This window comes from Ambystoma mexicanum, chromosome 1p, assembly GCF_040938575.1.
Source record: "Ambystoma mexicanum isolate Mex_15411 chromosome 1p, UKY_AmexF1_1, whole genome shotgun sequence".
In the NCBI taxonomy this organism is placed as follows: domain Eukaryota; kingdom Metazoa; phylum Chordata; class Amphibia; order Caudata; family Ambystomatidae; genus Ambystoma; species Ambystoma mexicanum.
In genome coordinates, this window is record NC_090921.1 from 1,310,791,611 (window position 1) to 1,310,810,499 (window position 18,889).

Here is an 18,889-nt window from a genome sequence, read left to right on the forward strand (position 1 = left end):
GTGGCCAAACCAGGCCAAAATGGGGCATCAGCCTCAACGGAATGAAGCGTTCCCTGATTCTGGGCTGCTGGTTATCTAGGGCTACAGATTTGTTTTACCTAAGGCAGCAATGACCGGCTTCTTTGGAAGCACATGATCCCATGTGTCTTCATGTTCTTATATATTGCATGAAACGGTGCCTTGATATAAATCCAGAGGATGATGGTGCCCCTGCCCAGGTCTTAGAGTACTTTTTTCACACCTTTGCTATGTGCTCATCCTGCCCGCTGCATGACACATCTGCCCAGTAGAACTGCACGATGTGCCGACCGATGTGTAGGTTGGCTTTCTCCAACAATAAACCGGACACCAGTCTTTGACTGAAGTCCTGGGCACTAGCATGCATCTTTAAGCCGCAAAGCAAATACAAGTTTGTTTGTTCCTACCTTTTATATAAATGGCTATACTAGGAGAGTCTGGTAGAAAGACTTACAAGTGCATTTCATGCTTATTGTGACAATACATACTTCATGGGAATTCCTGGAAATGTTATCAAACTAATGTTTGCTTGCTTTTCTGCCCTCTGACAAAGGGTTCTGCATCAAGACTCGATCTTCGCAGAACGACAAGATCTTCGTAAATATATGCAAATCAGAGCACATCCCTGCACCCCCAGACTTCAATGAGCAGGAGTTGGTCTCAATCCTTGAGTCTGATGATCCCTCTGGATTCAGGGTGCCAATGAGTCTCGGCGAGGCCCACACTGAAATGGACAACAGTGAGTATGTTTAACTGTTTTAGCAGTAAATGCTACGCTGTGAAGGATGGATTACAATATAAAAACACTTTGGTGCATGGTGCAAATTATGCTGCAAACCTCCAAGTGTTCATAGTCTCTCTGTCTGTGATTCATTGACGGGTCTTTTCTGCCCTGCTAAAACATTTGCCCAATATACAATAGAATTTGATGATTTTCCATTGAAGCGTTTTGCCCGAAGTGCACAGAAATTTCATTCACTTTTATGTGGATTGACAATTGGAAGGAAGGAGTTACATTTCGACAATGCCCACTGACCAGGACCTTTTTGTCAACTTTTTTGTAGGTGGAAATGCATGCTCAGTGTACGATGTTGCCATCAACTCTACCTTCTTTCAGAAGATCCAGGTGAGTGATTTTCTTCTTGTCTGAAGTTGAGCATCTTTGCTGAAGCTCTTGCAGGTCATTTCACCATAGATGAGTTGCCTTGTAATGATATCTGTTAAATTCTCTTTGGATTTAGCAGTCCATAGCCACTCTGATTACGAGCTAACTTCTATATATTGCACAACACATAGCAATAGTTTATTTGTTACCACACTTATACTTTTAAACCTGTTTAACATCTCATCTTGTCAGTGGTCATTTTCCAATCATTAGTGTAGAATAATTTTGATACTTTGAACATTGTGCTCCTCTTCCTTTTATTATCTAACATATGAGAAGCTCAGCGACGAGACAAAAAACATCACAACACCAAAACACTGCAAGTCTCCGCAAACCTCAGCGCATGTGTAGTACTTGGAAAAAATAAGTCATGTGACTCTCTAATCCAATTTCCTCTGTAACTAGAAAACCTCCGGATAACGCTGCCTCCTCTTCTTTCCTTTGGTGCCCAAACTTGGAAATGGTCTATGAGAGAGAAATAAGGGCTTGTGCATCCTCTGTTTTGTGGAGAGACTGTGACCTTCTAAGCCTTAAGGCAATGGACGATACAGTATGTGAGAAAGTTCAGAAAAAACAGATATGAAATTGCACGAGATAAACATTTAGTACGCCTAGAGATATGAAATACTATGCCATCAGGGGACAACCCTACCTGTAACAGGGTTCAAAATTAAGATTGGATAAGCAGGAGCTAAAAGTAGCTCCTGGGTATCCAGCATTAACCAATGAGCAGGAGCTATCACTGGGGAACGAGGAGCTAGGACAAAGCGTTCCTCAAATCTAACTTGCACATAATATGGAACATATAATTGTGTTCATTATTTATGACTTTTTATGCTTTTAAATGTCGTATAGATGTGCCCTAATGTTTATTTATAGATTGCCCAAAACACACAGTGTAAAATTCACATAGGTGTCTGACTTTGGGAGCTCCCCATAACTTTGAACCCTGCCTAATGTCAAATGATGAAACATAGACCACCTCTTCGAAGAGACCCACAACAACATTGACTACTTACAAGAGAGGTATATCTTAGAAAGCCTCACATTAGAACACCAGGATTCAAACAATTTGATGACCACATTGATGCTCCAAAACGAGGTGTAACGTGCCGTGGGGAGGGGTTGTGATGAGCATCTGGTACACTAGAGCATGACATTGCAGAGCAATCATTTAATCATGCAGTAGGCATTCTTCCCCCTCAAAATTATCCAGTTAATTAAGAACCATACCCAGAGAGGCAGAAACGGGATTGTTGCCCCTCTCCAAACCCCAGTGACACTGGATGACATTTCAATGTGGGGGAAGCCCAGCACTTCCTTTTATAAGTACTTCAGCCTTCCTCGAAAGGCTTGTGATGGACAGTGACCGAGAAATAATCCAAGCCATCAGTTCCACAGTCTTGAGACCTCCCGAACGGGTGAGGATCACCCTAAAGATTTGTGAGAAGGAGAGGGCTCTGGGGTAATAGGATTAGAAAGCCAGGGAAAAGTTCCAGAACAACTGGAAACCACACATGCAAAGTACATAGAGAAGTGACTATCACTAGATCTGCAAACTTTACACACATGTACTAGGATCCTCTCCATCCGGGCAAAAGGAGGAAAAGAGTAATGTAAGCCTGATGTCCAATGCTGCAGAAAAGTGTCTGATGCTGCTGCCTCAGGATATGCCTCCAGTGAGAAACCTGATGGTATCCTCACTCCTACTCCCCTTGGATCCTCTGCTCAGATGGCCAGGGAAAGGCCATTGGTTTTGGATCCTGACCCTGGATGTGGAGAACGAGGGAGGGTCACCTGGGTGGAGGGTCCTTGGGGATTGAGAGTGGGGTGCCCACATGTGAGACATGGTATCCCCCTTTTCTCTCTGAAAACCAACCTAACCCTCCCCCAGCCTTTATGGGCTATTATAAGACATCTGCCCTCATTTGACCCTTCACAGTACTGAGACAAGGAAGACGTGACTAGGAGTAGTTAACACCAATAGGTATTTTCACCACTCTGGTACTGAGACGAAGAAGAAGACTGTGAATGCGTACCATTGGGGAAGTCAGCATGTCCCAACTAATAAGTTGTTTAGAGGTCAGTTAATTGATCTTACTTACCACACCTGTGGGACCTTAATAGTCCTATGGAGTATAAGAGGTGGGGCTGAATGCCATGTAGAAAGAGACTGCATGCGAGCAGGAAGAGCAGGGGACAAAACGGGCTGGAGAGAAACAAGTCGGAGCCAGGACTGGGAGCCGTGTGAGTCCAGAGAAGGAGAGAGACGACTGGGCCTAGTGTGGGCCATGAGAGGGTGTAAATCTACAGCCACACTCTGGTTGCCGATAGCAACATCAGGGGGCTGTGCTTCGCCCGAAGCCGACAGACGCTGCGGCAAGCGGGAGATCAAAGGAAGCTTTCAGTGGCTGCTGCAAGGGAGACGTAGCTCGTGGATCCTGGAGGATCACAGAAGGAGAACCGGCAAATCTGCAGAGAGCAGTCGCGCATAACCGGTGAGTGTGATCAAGGGAAAACTGTCTGGAACCCTCCCTGCTGTAGTGTATTCTGAGAATGCTGAACAAACGGAAATAAAAAACCCTGAATGTTGAATATTCTGAAAGTAATTTAGCGTGGTTCTGTATAACAAAGTAAACCTTTTGGAATAATAAACAAGTGGTGAACCCTTGCAAAGGAAATATTAAGAAAATATTGAATACAAAAATTAGTGAAAACATTGTGGGCAAAGCTGCGAGATGATGAAAGCAAATGGGAAAGTGCCCATTTAAAAGAGCGCAAGTGTGAATGACCCCAACAGAAAAGTGGGGAATGAATAAGACCACCACAAGGAAATTGGGAAAGTCAAGTGAACTTTATGAATAACTACCATGTGGTAAAGTCAAAGACTGGAAGAAGGTGTGTGACACATTGTGGCAAAGCCAAAAGGATAACCAGGAGAAGCCAATTGAGGGTTAACCTGCACATACAGTCAAGAGGTCAACAAGAAGAATCTAAGTGAATGTGAATCTGCACACACTCGTACATAAAAAAAAAAACCTGTTTGGGCTGAAAAACCTATGGTTCCTGGTTGAGTGATCTGTGATGGGTGGACCGTGTGGTCTGACAACTGCACCAAGACCAGGGAAACCTCAATGGTGAAACATAGACACTGTGAAACAACCCACGAAGGAGCACTTTTCGTGAACTGTTAATGCAATCCAGAAGGAGTGTCAAGTTGTTCTAGAGTTATGTTGAACATTGGACGTTTGAAACCAAGTATTAGAGTCTTGGGTAAGGGAACCCTGAGACTTGATGAATTGCATTGCTGTCTTGAAGACGGAGCCTCAAGACCCCTTTCTGTTGAACTGTGATGCCTTAAGATTGGGGAAGGGAAGCCTGAGGATTGTGTGGAACTGTATTGCCTTGAACTTGGGAAGGGAACCTCAAGGATTTTGTGGAATTTAACTTGGGAAAGAGGAGCTGAAGAGGAAGCTAGGAGCTGGAAGAAGCTTAGAACTTTGTGTTAATCACCATTTCTTTTTTTATTGACCTCCCTACACATTGTTTATCTTTATTTGTGAGGGCACAGAGTGGTTTTGGACACAGACTTTTAAGTTGAACTTTCGGACTCACTGTCCTTCGTTTCGTTCTGGTAGGGAAATCCCATATTAGCATAGGACAAGTTAGGCCTTCATCCAAGGTGCTGTGGACTGGACAATTTATTCCCACGGGACTCAAGGTTTTTAATTATTTCTGTGAGGGACATAGATGCGAGAGGCAAGCGGTATTGCTTCATACCAGGGTCCGTGGGAATTGTTTGTATGGATTTCGGTGCGACCACAGTCGTGAGTCCACCGCAAAGAGATCCTGAAAATCTAAGAAAACTTGTTTCAACTTTAGCTTTTGCTCCAGAGTCTCACATGCATCAGCTAGGTTGACTCTCTCTTCAACCATTTGCCTGAAGCCCAGAAAGACTTCTAGTTTGGCTATCTCAGTGGCCTCCCCCAGCTGGGTGGAGTAGACCCTGGTTAAAGTACTGACTTGGACTGATGGCTTCAGGTGGGGAAGGCAGTCCTGGTGGACTTGAAAGATCACCTCATCCCTCCTGAAGTCACAGGTCACCTCTTCCTTACCATAAGGGCAGTAAGAGTACACCAGGAAATCACCCCCATGCCGGGTGAAGATCCTGCCTGGTGTTGTGTCATTGTCGCTATCACTGTCAAAACAGTCATTGGGGGTTTGTCCTATCAGTTCATTACCTAAATCTATGGAAAAATGTCGGTCATCAACCGCCATTCCAATAATGGTGCCTGCGCCCAGGGTGATACTCCTAAGGTCGCTGTTATCCAACACTATTGGAATGGTGTCGTGTTCTGTATTGACTAATGGTGGTGGGTTTAGCCCCAACCCTTGCTGTTGCAGATGGGCGTTGAGATGAACGTATGTGTCAGGATTTTGCAGTTTCTCTCCTCTTTTAATTTTTACTTTAAGTGGGAATAGTCGGGTCCGTTCTGGGATGGTGACTTCCTCTCCAATCTGAACTTCACCTTCATATGGCAGCAGTTGAGCTGACCGAAAGGCTTTCTCTGGATCATCAAAGTCCATGGGATTACCTGCTAATCGGAACCAGGCTTTGAGGTTTATCAGGTCCAAACAAATGGCAAAGCGATTGAGAATGTCACTGCCTAAATAAAATGCAGCAGGGACATCTTGCACGACCCAACAGTTATGCACTGTTTTTGTTGCCTATAGAAATTTTGAGCTTGCACCTGCTAGGCAGGAGATGTTTGGAATTGGGAGTTTCCAGGTCCATTTCCCATTTGTCTATCAATTTAAATGTGGGAATGGCTGGATCTTTTGGGAGTTTTCGGAACATGGCTTTGCTGATGAAGCTCTTACCGTGGTTCACGCACACTCGGGCGAGAACAGAGTCTTTCCCCTCATTTAACTGAATAGGAATAAACAACTGTTCTCTAATATTCTGAAAGTCAGCTAAGCTTTGAGCTGGTTTCTCATCATTTTGGACTATGGAAGTGGGATTTTCTGATTGTGAATTGGTATAGAATTTCAGAGTATTTCCTTCTAGTGTGGAATGCCACCTGAGACTGGAAGGAAGGGTGATTTTCAAAAATAGAGAGGACTTCCCATCACCAGTTTGTTGTCCTACTGCAATTACTGTCACGTAAGGGATTTGGTTGTTTTGAAAATGGAATTCAATATGATCCGGTTTTTTTTCAACCATGTGGCATGTGCCATTTAAACTAACATGGTTGACACTATGTTTTAATTTTATTGGTCGGTTAGTCTGGGTCCAGAGGACCTTGTTTACACCGTCTATGAGGGGAGACAGTCTACGCAGGCTGTCATTCCCCAGTAAACATGTGTGCCCTCCAGAGTCACGACTATGACCGGGTGTTTCACCTTGTGACGCCCAATTTTAATTTCCAAATCCCCAGTCCCCTCGACAGGAATTTCATTGCCATCAAAGTTCTAAAGTTGTCCAGGAAGAGGGGTGAGAGGGATCTGGTATCTCTACACTCTTCCTGAATTCAGCTGATCAAAGGCTCTCTTTGACAGAAGGGTGACTTGGGATCCAGTGTCCACCAGTGCCAAAAATGTACATTGCCCTTGTACTTGGACCGGGGCATGAAATCTTCCCTCCTTCTCCTCAAGGGGGCAAAGATAATGTGCATTTTGGGCCAGTTGGTGGGTTAATTTCGTGACTCTTGATTCTGACACAGGGGTAGTGTGAGCGCTTGGGGTTTCTTAAGAAAAATATGGCAGATGCATATTGGGGGAGTTTTGAGCTCCCCCGGTTCTGATTCTGGGCTATCCCCCGCCCCCCTTTTGGAGGCAGTCCCCAGAATATGTTTGGCTTTCTGGCTTATCATTCTGGGGTTCAATGATGGGCGGTTCTAACTCAGTCCCCACATTTACCGAGTCTTGATTAGGATCTCTCGGGACCCATTTTTCTTTGGGAGGAGTTCCCCCATTCCGGAAGGAGAAGATCCTTCTCCCAGAGTCCTCTGAGGACCCGTCCTCCTTCAAATTGGAGGACACTAACCTCCTCCACAAAATGGGTCTTTTTAGGTCTTTTATTTCTCCTACCCGCCCTCTGTTCCTTGGGTTGCAGACTCTCGGGGGCAGGAGATTCTGGTTCCGGTTCCTGGGTTTCCAGGGGCTTTTCACAAGTTTGGAAGGAAGCTTCCTCCAAGGCTTTACACCACCCCTTCCCCCGTGTCGCCTCCTTTGGAACCAGTGGGTTATCGGGACTCTCTCCCCGTCATTGCTCTGGAGTACCAGACCCTTGGTTTGTCGAGTTCTGGACCACCATGCTCATCTGAGGGTTCTGCTGAGCCCTCAACATGCGACCCAGATCCTGGGACAAGTTCTGGACCTGGTGCTCCAGTTGGGACACCGGCTCTGGCTGCTACGGGGGTCTCTGGTCCATCCTAGGTGGATCACGGGAAGCGTAACTGTCCCTTCTCCCATAATACCCTGGGTTGGGATAGTTCTGGTAACACTCCACCATTGGCCTCCCCTCTCCCGGATTGGGCTGTCTGGGCTCAAGAAAGTGGGGAAAGAAAGGAGGGTTGTTTTGTGGGTTGAAGTTTTGCGGGTACCGGGGATAGAAGCTCAACCCGGCATTTGGGGGGTTACTGCCCACCTGGGCAAAGTTGGGAGGGAAGTTTCCCCTGGGCGGTGCCTACCTGATTGGATCCCCCCTTGGGCTGGGGGAGTCCACACAAACCCTTGTAACAGGGGCTTATATAATAAGGGGATTTAGGGGTCCCATTTGTGGGGTTGCCTTCCTGACCACCTGATTGGGATTGGCCCGAGGGCCTTCGGGTTCCTTGGTTAGGTAAGTTCTTTATAGGTATATTTTTAGACCACCCCCATCTCCAGATCTAAAATGGGGGGAAACCTTCAGTTCCGCCACCTTAGCAGCAGCAGGGGTGTTGGCTGGTTTGGGGTTTTTATTGGTATTTATGTTCTCTGCAGGTTTCTGCACTTCATAAATACGGGTTGCCTGTTCAATGACCCAGTCCAGTGATCTCTTCTCGTGAAAGTCACTCACCAGCTGGGTCATGATGTATTTAGGGGGTGCATGGAAGATAGTGTTAATGAACTCCCTACTGTCAGTGCGCACCCTCCTGGTGGTCTGCGCAAAGGCATGTTTAAGTACTTGCACAAATTCTTGTGGGGCCTGGTCTTCCCCACACGGCAGATTGATGCCCGCCTTGCGTGCCTCTTGGGGGTTCCTATGGACAGAAAAATGTTTTAAGATGGCCGCCCTGTAGGTGGACCATCTTGAGTGGTTCTGATCCTCCAGCCCTGCAAAGAAGCTGGAGTACTCGGGGGAGAATGTCCATTTTACATATTGGATGCAACTCTTGACTGTCTTTCAGATAAAAAGTATCCATCATCTATTTGTATAATTCCAGGTGCTCCCAGACTGAATACTTGGCATTTTTGTGATAGGGAGTTATAACACTCCTAATGGCCTTGATCTGCTTCAGGGGATCTTTTGGTAGAGTCCTCTTAATTTTGTTGGCCTTTTTGGTCTTAGTCACCCGAGTCCACTCATCGTCTGCCTCAGAGGCACTACTACAGGAGGTGGCTATCTGATCCTCTAGGCTCTCCCTGATTCTGCGAGCTTGAGAATGTCTTGCAGAATGTGGGGGCCTAGTTTCTTGATGCCTGTGGCGCTGTCTTCTGACTCTCCCCTGCTCCCAGGATTGGCATAGTACCTCCTCTCCCCACTGCTCTAGCTGGGAAGAGGTCTTTAAGATACTCTTTTTGGGCTTGATTTCCTGGAGTTCCCCACCAAATTTGGCAAACTGATCCTTTGGTAGGCGGTATTTTTGAGGATCCAGTTCCCTGACTCTCCCCTCACATGAGTCTTCCTGATCAGAGAGGCTAGCCCTAACATTTGGGGATCTGTACTGAGATGCCCATCCATCAATTTCTGGGAGGAGCTGATCTGTCAGTCCCATGTTGCCAATTATGCTGAAATCTACTATCCCCATGGCCCCTGGTTCATATGAGCCAGTGGACATGAAGCTGGCAAAGTCCATGGTACTGAAGGGGTTAGAGTCCCTGATTACTGGGGTCCTGATGTTCTGCTCAGGGGTTTCTCTGTCCCTCCCTCCCTCTTCTCTTTCAGCCCCTATTCCCTGGTGATCTACCAAAATCTGACTCTTTTGCTCCTCTATTAAGGCCTTACTGGTCTCAATGATTTGCTCTTGCATGGCTATCTGTTTGTGGAGCCTATCATTCTTTTCACAGAGAGCCTCATTGTCTCTCTGTGCTTCCTGCCTGGTTTGGAAACACTGGGCCAATTTCTGCTGCAGGAGACTCACCTCCTGAGTTTTAGCATCATTGGTCTGGTTATTCTTTTCCAAAGCAAACTCCACCCATCTGGTGTGCTCTAGTAACTTCTTATATTCGGTTTTTACTTCACTGAGCTCCTGGAGGGCCAGCTTTCTTTCCTCTATCTTGGATTTTAATTGGCTGACTTCATGGCCTAAGTCATCCCTCTCCTGACTTAGAGTACCCCTCTGTGCAGCCAGGTCGTCCCTTTGTTTTTTGAATGCATTGGACTTCTGGCGCGCCTCATCAAAATCTGTTTGAGATTCTAGATCTTTAATAATTGATTTATTGTTTTCCTATTTTAATTTGTCTATACGGTCTTGTAGGACGACCATCTGTTCTTCGCAGATCTATTAAAATGTAATTGTTGCTCCAGTTTCTGTTGACTCTGTTGTAAAGAGTCAACCCCTTCCTGACACTCATCTTTCAGTGCCTGAACTTGGGTATCTTGGGTATCCTTCTTTTGCTGTAGGAGAGCCAGATCTTCTTTCAGTTTTGTCAGATACTTCCTAGCTTCTGTCTCTGATTCTTGGCTCTTCTGTACCCTTTGCTCTGCTGAGTCCAGATCAGTTTGGGTTTTCTCTAGTGTTTCCACTTGCTTCTTTGCCAGAACTGTTTTCTGCATGTTTTTCCTGTATTACTCCTATGGGGAGGTATAGGTTGTTCGCTATTCTGGCAATTTTTGTTGTCTGCTCCTCTTTAGCTTTTGGAGGCATGTACAGTTCACTAAGAGGTTGGTGTAATGGGCCCGTGTCCTGCCATGTATCTAGGTCCACGGCAGTGACCTGCTCTTTGATTTCTTGTAGCCAGATCTGCTCATTCTGTTCTGGCCACTCACCCCTGACGAACAGTTTTTGCAGGAGGTGCTCCCTAGCCATATTAATTTCTACTGGGATCGCCATTTTGTTAATATCAATTTCCTTATGACTTATTTTAGGGTGAATTTACTTTTACAACAGGCCTGATTTGTGGAGTATTTATCTTTGAGAGGTGCATGTACAGTGTAGCACAGTACACCAACCCAGCAAGGTGGCTGTACCCTGCAGGCTAGTATGCTGTGTTAGACTGTCACGGGTGGTAACTCGAACCCAAAATCATGGCACGAGCCCCCAAATTCTGTTAAGGATTTCAATCAGGCACACACCCGGGTCTCGCCTAGCATGTAATGCACAAATGAAAAACTTATTTATTATGTCTATAGGTTCAATATTCTGAGTGATATACCACTCATATCAAACCCTCCTCAAAATACCCCCAGCTCACAGGGGACCAGGAATCAGGCTGGTTTGTAAAGGTCAATATTTATTTATTTAAAATTCAAATCAACACAAATTTTAATATATATATACATGTGGGGCAGCAATCACCAATGTGGTGACAATACAAATTAGAAAATAAGTAAAGCAATTGAATTCACTTTGAGCAGCACAGAAGATAAAACACAGGAAAAGAACAGTTTTGGTTTGTGAAAAGATAGCGCCTAGGTTAATATTTAAGCCTGCAAAGTTCTTAATTCACAATTCAGCAATTCTACACAGATGTAAGTAAGTAGCAGGTATTCAGGAATAAAAAAAAACAGTGTACAGGGTTTGAATACAATCTTCCCTCCCCAAACAAGAGAGAAAACCGTTTTTTGGGAAATTTACACTTTTTTAAATGACACTTGAAAATGGCTTTGTGAAACAATGCAAAGTGTGCAAAAAGTGAGCAATACTGAATAGGTTCTAACAAACATGAGCTACATGATAAATAACAGTACACACTTTAGATAGCAATGGAAGTTAAGAAACACTTTGAATGGGAAAAGACACGTGTAAAACTTTTGCAAAATGCAAATTTGCGTGTAAATTTCCCTATGTGATTTGTTTATAAAAACAGTCAAATGCACTGTTTCGCACTGCGGATTTTAGTTGTGGATGTAGCTACAGATCTTAGGTTTAACTGAGAGTTGAAATAATTGAAGAAGTTATGTAAGTTTTAGTGAGAGGTGTTTTTGAAAAAAATTGAACAGAGAAATTTGGTTTTGAAAGTGACAGATTGGGTTTATTTAAACTATATTAATGACAAAGAAAAAGAGAATGCCACCCGTGAATCTCCACAGTTACGCACGGCCGCTTGTAACTCTTCACGTGTGATACTCTGTTTTCCGTTCTGGGAATTAATTTACCTAATCCAAATCACTAATGGCTTATAGTTTAATGAAACAAATGAGAAAAAGCGGCACAAACATGGTTCTGACAATATTAGGGTTCTGAAGTTAAGATGGGATGGGTTAAGATTGGGATAGGACAAGGCAATAGATACTATGGGTTACTATGTTTCCTGTTGATACTTACAGTCCACTGTAAATTAAGATTGGACCGTCAGGTTGTTCATCACAGATTGGGTCTACCGGCAGCAGGGCACCTCTGGCAGGATGGTCAGCTGGGCGGTTCTGGTCAATTTGACTGGCACCTCAGACTGGATTTGGATTGGCCCTTCTGGTCACTGGACACAGTAGATTAGCGGGATGGTGAGTTTCAGCAAGCAAGCATGAATGGTAGCAAGCCAGACTGGATCAGAATTAAATTCCTCAAGTTCTTTTGGGATGGTTCAGGATTTGGGCCTAGCTGAAAAGAGTTCAGCAAATAATGGACCTGGGTTTTGCAAAGTAGTCTGGAATTCAGGACGAGATGAAAAGTTCTGGACAGGATGAAGAAGTCGGGAACACAGCGCTGCGTGGAAATCAGGAGGTAGTCAGGAATCAGTGTGTCTGTGTGTGGTGAAGTTCCTATATTTATCATGCCAAGTGACAACACAAAGTTTATGGTAGGGGCAGAATTTCAAACCACACCCCCACGGCTGTGAGTGGTCAAAAAAACTTGCCTTGTTCTTGTTGGAAGTCAGAAAAGAGCTGTCCTCTTTATGATGTGATTTGGGAACTCCCACATTGATTTGAACCACAATTTAACTTTCCCATAGATGCACATTCCTATAATTATGCCCTGTAATAAAATCGGACACATATATTACATATTTTGTGGGTTATCCTTACGTCTAACTCCCAACTTAGTGAGAGCTATCTTTGTCGTTCTGTGGAATTTTGTCAATTTTAATCATAACAGTTTGGCCTAACAATTGCTAATTCAGTACATATCTGGGCGATTACCCCTAGAGCGCGGGTATACAATATTATGTTTGCAGCATCAGTAGTTTTGCTACATTTATTCTTTTCATGTAACTTTGGTTCCTTATGTAGTACAGAGTCCACTAACATCTCCACAGAACGAGCGTAAAATGAGATTTACAATTACCAATTGTTAGATTTTTGTCCTCTTTCATGGGGCAAAGTTAAAGGTTTTCAAAACGTAATCACAAATAGGCATTTTAAACAACAGATTTCTTTTTAGTAGTTATTTTTTCTCTCCTTTCAACAGACAACAGCTGTCCCTTTGATCAGGGTGGGGTGTAGAGGGAAGTTTCCTTCCCCTCCCCAGAAGGGATGAGTGTTCAGCCTGCCATTGTCCTTGGCTGGGCCAAAGACGAATGTCTAATGAGGTCTTTGTTCTAAATATGCGAGACCCTCCAGCATCAATTAAGCCTTCCTGGTAGCAGCAGAGTGTCACTTGAAGTGTCATCTTTCGCAGGCTGGGCACTGTCCAGTCAGAATTAACCAGTTAACTCCAAACTGGGTTACTTTAAGATTCACCTAAAATCTTTCATTTAAAAGATATACAATGAACATAGTTGACAATTAAAGGAATTAAGCTCTTGACAAACACATGCTTTCAAACAGGCGAATTTTGCACTTCTTCAGGGAAAAAGCACATTTAAACTGAGTCTTTTACATCAGCTTTTCCTCTGCAGCACCCACACATTTTATGCACCATTATTTCTGTCCTTGAGTGCTCGGATTTGATATTTTTTTCAGTTTGGAGATCTGTATCCAGCCTTTTGTTTGGAGTTTTCTCTGCACAGCTGAAATTGTTATATGTTGCCACTTTTATCTGCATTTTACCTGTGGAACTTGAAATAAATGTTGCTGGGTTGCCTTTTTCATGTAATACATTTCTTAGCTGCTGTCAATCAGTGCAGCCCGGTTTCTCTGAGCCACCTGGAGGATCTGTGATTTCAGTACACTTTTAATTTCAATGGTTCACTTGGAAAATGACTGAATTTAGCACCAAAACAGCACTTTGAAGGTTGCAATTGGTTGGGGAAGCTGCATTTTAAAAGGAATGTCTGGTTTTTAGCCCAATTCTGTGGCCTTGCTTCATGTTGAATGGAACAGCACCCACTGGCGTTCTCCTGAAGTGAGTTCTGTTTTTACCCCAACTTTGACTGTGTGTGGCAGGGGTTTGCAGCCTTTTGCGATGGTGAACCATGCACAGTTTTGCAGATTTTTGCACGCACAGGGGTTAGCACATCCATTTGTGGCTGTTTCTTTTCACATTGGTAAAGGGGTGCAGTGGGGCGCATTGGCATGGGTAAAAATATCCTGCACCCACCTTAGCATAGGGCAAGATGGGCCTTATCCCAACCTCACTGTGGTTTTTAATCAAATTTTGTAGCCCAGACTTTCCTCAGTTGTCTACTTCCTGATTCCTTCACAGGCTCATAGGTAAGATGGGGTAGCTTCCAACACGAGGGCTGCCTGAGATTGTCTCTTTACATCCTCCGACTCTTGTCTGTGGTGGAGTCAACATATGATGCATGAGAAGCTGGCCCCTGAATGGCTAGGGGAGAATGCTAGAAAGTCTTTAGCTGCTCAGGCCGCTTGCACGGAGCGACATGTATGCAACTTGACTCCCGGACTGCTTTGTCAGAGAAACCTGGGTGCGTGCTAGGAGCAGCGCTGGAATCTGAAGTCCTTGGGTGCTTTGCTATTGTGACCTATTCGAAGAGTGACAGCTGGGGGTGGGGTTTGGGGGGGGTTGGCTGGTGACCGAATTCCTGGGCCAAGTTGTGTAAAGCGGGCCGGGTGAATCCTGGTAGATCGAACCTGGCCCAGTATTTTATTTTGCCCAGTGTGCCCACTATTGCCATTTTGGGAACACGTGCATGTTGAAATGCCAAATAATTGTATCTTATGTTACTGGGATTCATAATGTGCACCGCTATATAATGGCACTATTGGAATGTTTTCTTGGTGGGTGTGCTTATGTATGTAGTATTTCCACTACAAGCACCCACCTGTTGCTGTGATCAGTAATGCCACTATTACTAAGAGGACATTCTAAGGAGAACTGTGCCCATATATGCAGTATTGAATCTATAAGAACACACTCTTGTTGCTGTGCCCAATAATGGCAGTTTTCTCATACCCTGACCCCTCATGCACCAACAACTAGTCTCCTCCCCGCTCCTCCTACAAGCACCGGTCCCACACAATGATTGAATGTATTAACACGCATGCACACATACAGACACACACAGAACTGGTTGACCTAAAGCCCTCGGACGCACACACGCATGCTTTTTATTTTTTTACTTACCTCTGCTCCACTGGCCTCAATCAGGACTCTGTTCTGTATCGTGTGCCACCAGTTTGCTGTTGGGATAATGGGATACATATCCGGATCCGTGAAACTAGTGTGTTGGAGGTGTCTATCGTCACCTCTCCTTAATGTCCGCCTGCACATCCTAAATATGCTGTCTTGAAGGCTCTCCTTAGCTTAGCGGGGTGGCATGGGAGTACCTCTCTACACAATTTGCCATGCAAGGCTACAGAAGCAAAATTACCCCAGTGGTGTGTGGACTATTGAGCATGGATTGGCAGAGTGGTCCAAGCAAAGGTCAAACCAGGTTCCCCCCCAAAATCCATTGGCTCAAAAGTGCTCAATCAGCTGTTCATCGCAACCTTGAGTGCTGAGGTTCCACTCGGTCTTCCCTTTGGTTCATTGGTAATTGGTGGCAGGGCACCTGGCTGTTGCCTACTAGGTGTCATGATGCCTACCCCTGGGGACCCAGACCAAGTCCAGCAACCCCAGAAGCAGGCATCAAGTTATCCTAAGCAATCCCAACCACCCCTGCAAGGGGCTATTTGGGTCCAGTCCTGGCGCCTATGGCTCATATGGAGAGTCAGTCCTGGCGCCATAGGCGCCAGGCTCATAGATTAAAACTTGCCTGATGCAGACCATGCTGCAAACTTGCCTGATGCAGACCATGCTGCAAGAGCTCCAAGCCAAAAGAGGCTTGGAAGGGACTACTTAGGGACTATTTTTCTACTCGGGTGGGGCTGGGGAGGAATACTTACCTGGGACTACTTTGGGGGCTATTTAAACCACACCCGAAGAGCAGCACACGCTTCCCGTTATTCTGCATCCAGCAGCGTAACGCTCACCGTGCCTGCAAGTCTGCATCCAGCCTTCTGCCACGCCTGCCTCGAGTTTGGAGCTCCTAGAAAAAGGGAGAAAGAAGGAGAAAAGGTTAGAACAAGAGCAATACCTTTGATCCTTACCTGAATTCCCGATCCATCGTGCCTTCGAGGTGGAAGAAAGAAGTTATTTTATGCGCGTCCCCTCGCCTGCTGCAGCGCCGCTCTGAACTCACCGATCTTCGCAGCATCTTCACATTCCACCGCATCCTCCTGCATGTTCCCCGCCGCACTCCGGCACCTAAGGAGAAGACAAGAACAGCAAGGTGAGCCAAAGGAATACACAGAGGAATATTAGTTACCCCCCCATAGACTTACCTGATTTTACCACCGTGGGTACTATTCCTCTTCACGGGTCGGCGCAGCTTCCACTGCATCTTTGCCGAACCCCGGCCCCTAAGGGGAAACAAAAGGACAGCAAGGTGAAACAAAGGGACTAACAAGGGGAACCCTCCTCACCTCAATAGACTTACCTGATTTTACCGCCGGAGGTATTATTCCCCGAGACTTCATACTTTCTCTCAGCGCCTGAATAAGGGAGAAAGCAACAGGTTACATATTGACATTATTTTATCGAACTGTGTTGGAAAATACAAATCCTTACCAGAATACTACCGGTAGCCGCGAGGAACTCTTCATTAGGGTCAAGCTGCAACCTGCAAGGAATCGGACAAGAGTGAAAGTCAGGCATTTGAACTCTTACGAACTTTATACTTACGGCGTCTTGCCGGGAATCTCGGTGTCAATATTGTTCTGGAACTCACCAATTCCTTCGAGCCAGTGAAGCAACTGGTTATCAACGCGCCCCTGCGCTCAATGCAGGATGGAGAGCTCATCTTTTCAAACCATCAGGTGAGACTATAAGAGGGGACATCAAAGGTGATCTGTGGGGAGAACAGCCGGGGTGGGGGGATTTACGCTCCACTCCACGGGTGGTTAATTCCCTTTATCCATTTGCAGAAGAATATTCCTACGGGCCAAGCAAACAAAGCTAGGTGGGCCAATCCAGTCCGTCATCTCGGCCCTACGCGTCCCATTGGTGGAGACCGCAGCTGTCCAGTTCCGATCGACGCCTCTGTGGGAGCCAGGTGAACGTAACACTAGGAAGGTTCCAACACTGAAAAAAGTGCTGATATTGCCTTATATGTACTTTAGAGAAAGCGAGGTACTCTGGAAACTGAGTAGTGGTCTAAAGAAGTCACACGATGGAGGCGAAAGGAAGGTAGGACGGCGATGAATGACTGAAGAATATACAGAGTGCTGTTTTTGTTTGCCAACTATTCTCTCTTGGATAGTGTCCATCTTCCTCAGCCAAAATATTACAAATTCACATGTTTGCAAGTTCCTTTTGCTAAAATATCCCTGAATCCCGATTCCTTTCCGCTACGCCCCCCACACCCCCCTTCCTTAATTTTTCTGTGATTTCAAGGCAGCTTCGCAATTATAGCACCTATGGTTGATTCAGTTTGTACTTTGTGCATCACAAGTAATTACCACAACAGAACTTTTCTTAAAAGATCACGCCATGATCCTGAATAAACCCTTACAACACCAAAAATGTATCCATGTATGATTCTACAGATGCTCACACTAACAATGACACATCATAGAACTTCTAGCAGACTCTCTCATAGCCCTCAACCAGCCGCCCTCGCACTGCCCACATCAAACCTTTGTACCCGCTATAGGTGTTGGAGGACCCTGGGGGTCTGTGATGCCCACTAGCTCTGGTTTGTTCTACCCAGAGGAGGTATAGACTCGATCCCCAACCACATTCCGCAACCCATCCTATTTCACAAAGACACAAGAGAGGCTATGCACTTAAGCCAAGACAGGGTATCAAGGAATAGGTTCCAATAGTTACCCAGGGGATGCCACCCCAGAGCACATACCCATCTTCTATACCATGATAAATACCAGAGCAGCGCTTCTCCTGATCGCTAACAACACTGCTTCATTGCTTCACAGAGCTAGTGTCATGTAGAGACCGCAATTGCGATTAACCAGTCGTTAATGCACATTGATTCAAAAGATGCTACAAAACTACAAGTCATGCAAAACAATGCCCTGTGTGCAGCTATTGGCATTCAGAAAAGAGAACACATCACTGCTGCCAGGAAACCGGCCCATTGGCTCCCGGTCAAAGAGAGTTACCTTCAAGGCCCTTGCCCTCACGCATAAGTGTATTCACTGAACGGCCCCTCCCTACCTCTCGGATAGAATGCACCTCTTCTCCTCCACCAGCCGATAAGAACTCCATACACTAACATCAGTACCTAAAATCAAAAGCGCCCGAGCAGGAGGCGCAAGCTTCCCATTTCTAGCAACTATGCATTGAAACGTCCTGCCACTATCCCTGCAGGGAGAAAACTCTCATATGGCATTCCGCAAAGCGATCAAAACACTTCTCTTCTCATAACCATGTAACACTCATCAGCAAGAATCCTCGCAAGCTAAATATGTTGCAATTGTATGTTATGTATTTCACTAAATATGTAAAATTATATTTTTTCTGTAACTAAGCCTCACACAAGTAACAGCGCCGTGATGCCAAGGGCTGTATGAGCGCTATACAAATGTAATGAATAAATAAATAATGCTTGTTCTGTTGGACCACTCTCTGGTCCCCTTCCCATATCCCATGGACTGGAAAATGGCACACATGTTAAACTCCCAAGGGCCAAACAGAAAGGAACCACCAGCTGACAATTGTGGTGCTGCAGACACACGTTGCTCCTGTAGCACTTTCAACGTACCACAAAGAGGCAACTAGGCGTTTTAAGACATCACCCCCAGCTGTAGCTTAGGAGATTTTAATTGCCCTAGTAAAGAGGAGTATCCATCATTTAGAAATAAATGGGCAGAGAGGGCAACTGACGAAGCACACCCAGAGATAAAAATAGGCCAATCCCGAAACAGAGCGGATAGAACCGATCAGGTGGATTGTTGCTCAGTTAGAATAATGATTAGTTATTTATGTAGCGCTTTTGTACAGA

At 45.3% G+C, this 18,889-nt stretch overlaps 1 protein-coding gene across 1 annotated transcript in view; it reads left to right on the forward strand.

The window, feature by feature from the left end:
* The window catches only part of PIH1D1 (PIH1 domain containing 1), a 196,307-nt gene that overhangs the window by 78,607 nt on the left and 98,811 nt on the right, over positions 1 to 18,889 (forward strand). Inside the window, exons 4-5 of the mRNA XM_069606372.1 lie at positions 572 to 757; positions 1,083 to 1,144. Of these exons, the coding sequence (XP_069462473.1) occupies positions 572 to 757; positions 1,083 to 1,144 (248 nt within the window). The remainder of the gene's footprint in view (positions 1 to 571; positions 758 to 1,082; positions 1,145 to 18,889) is intronic.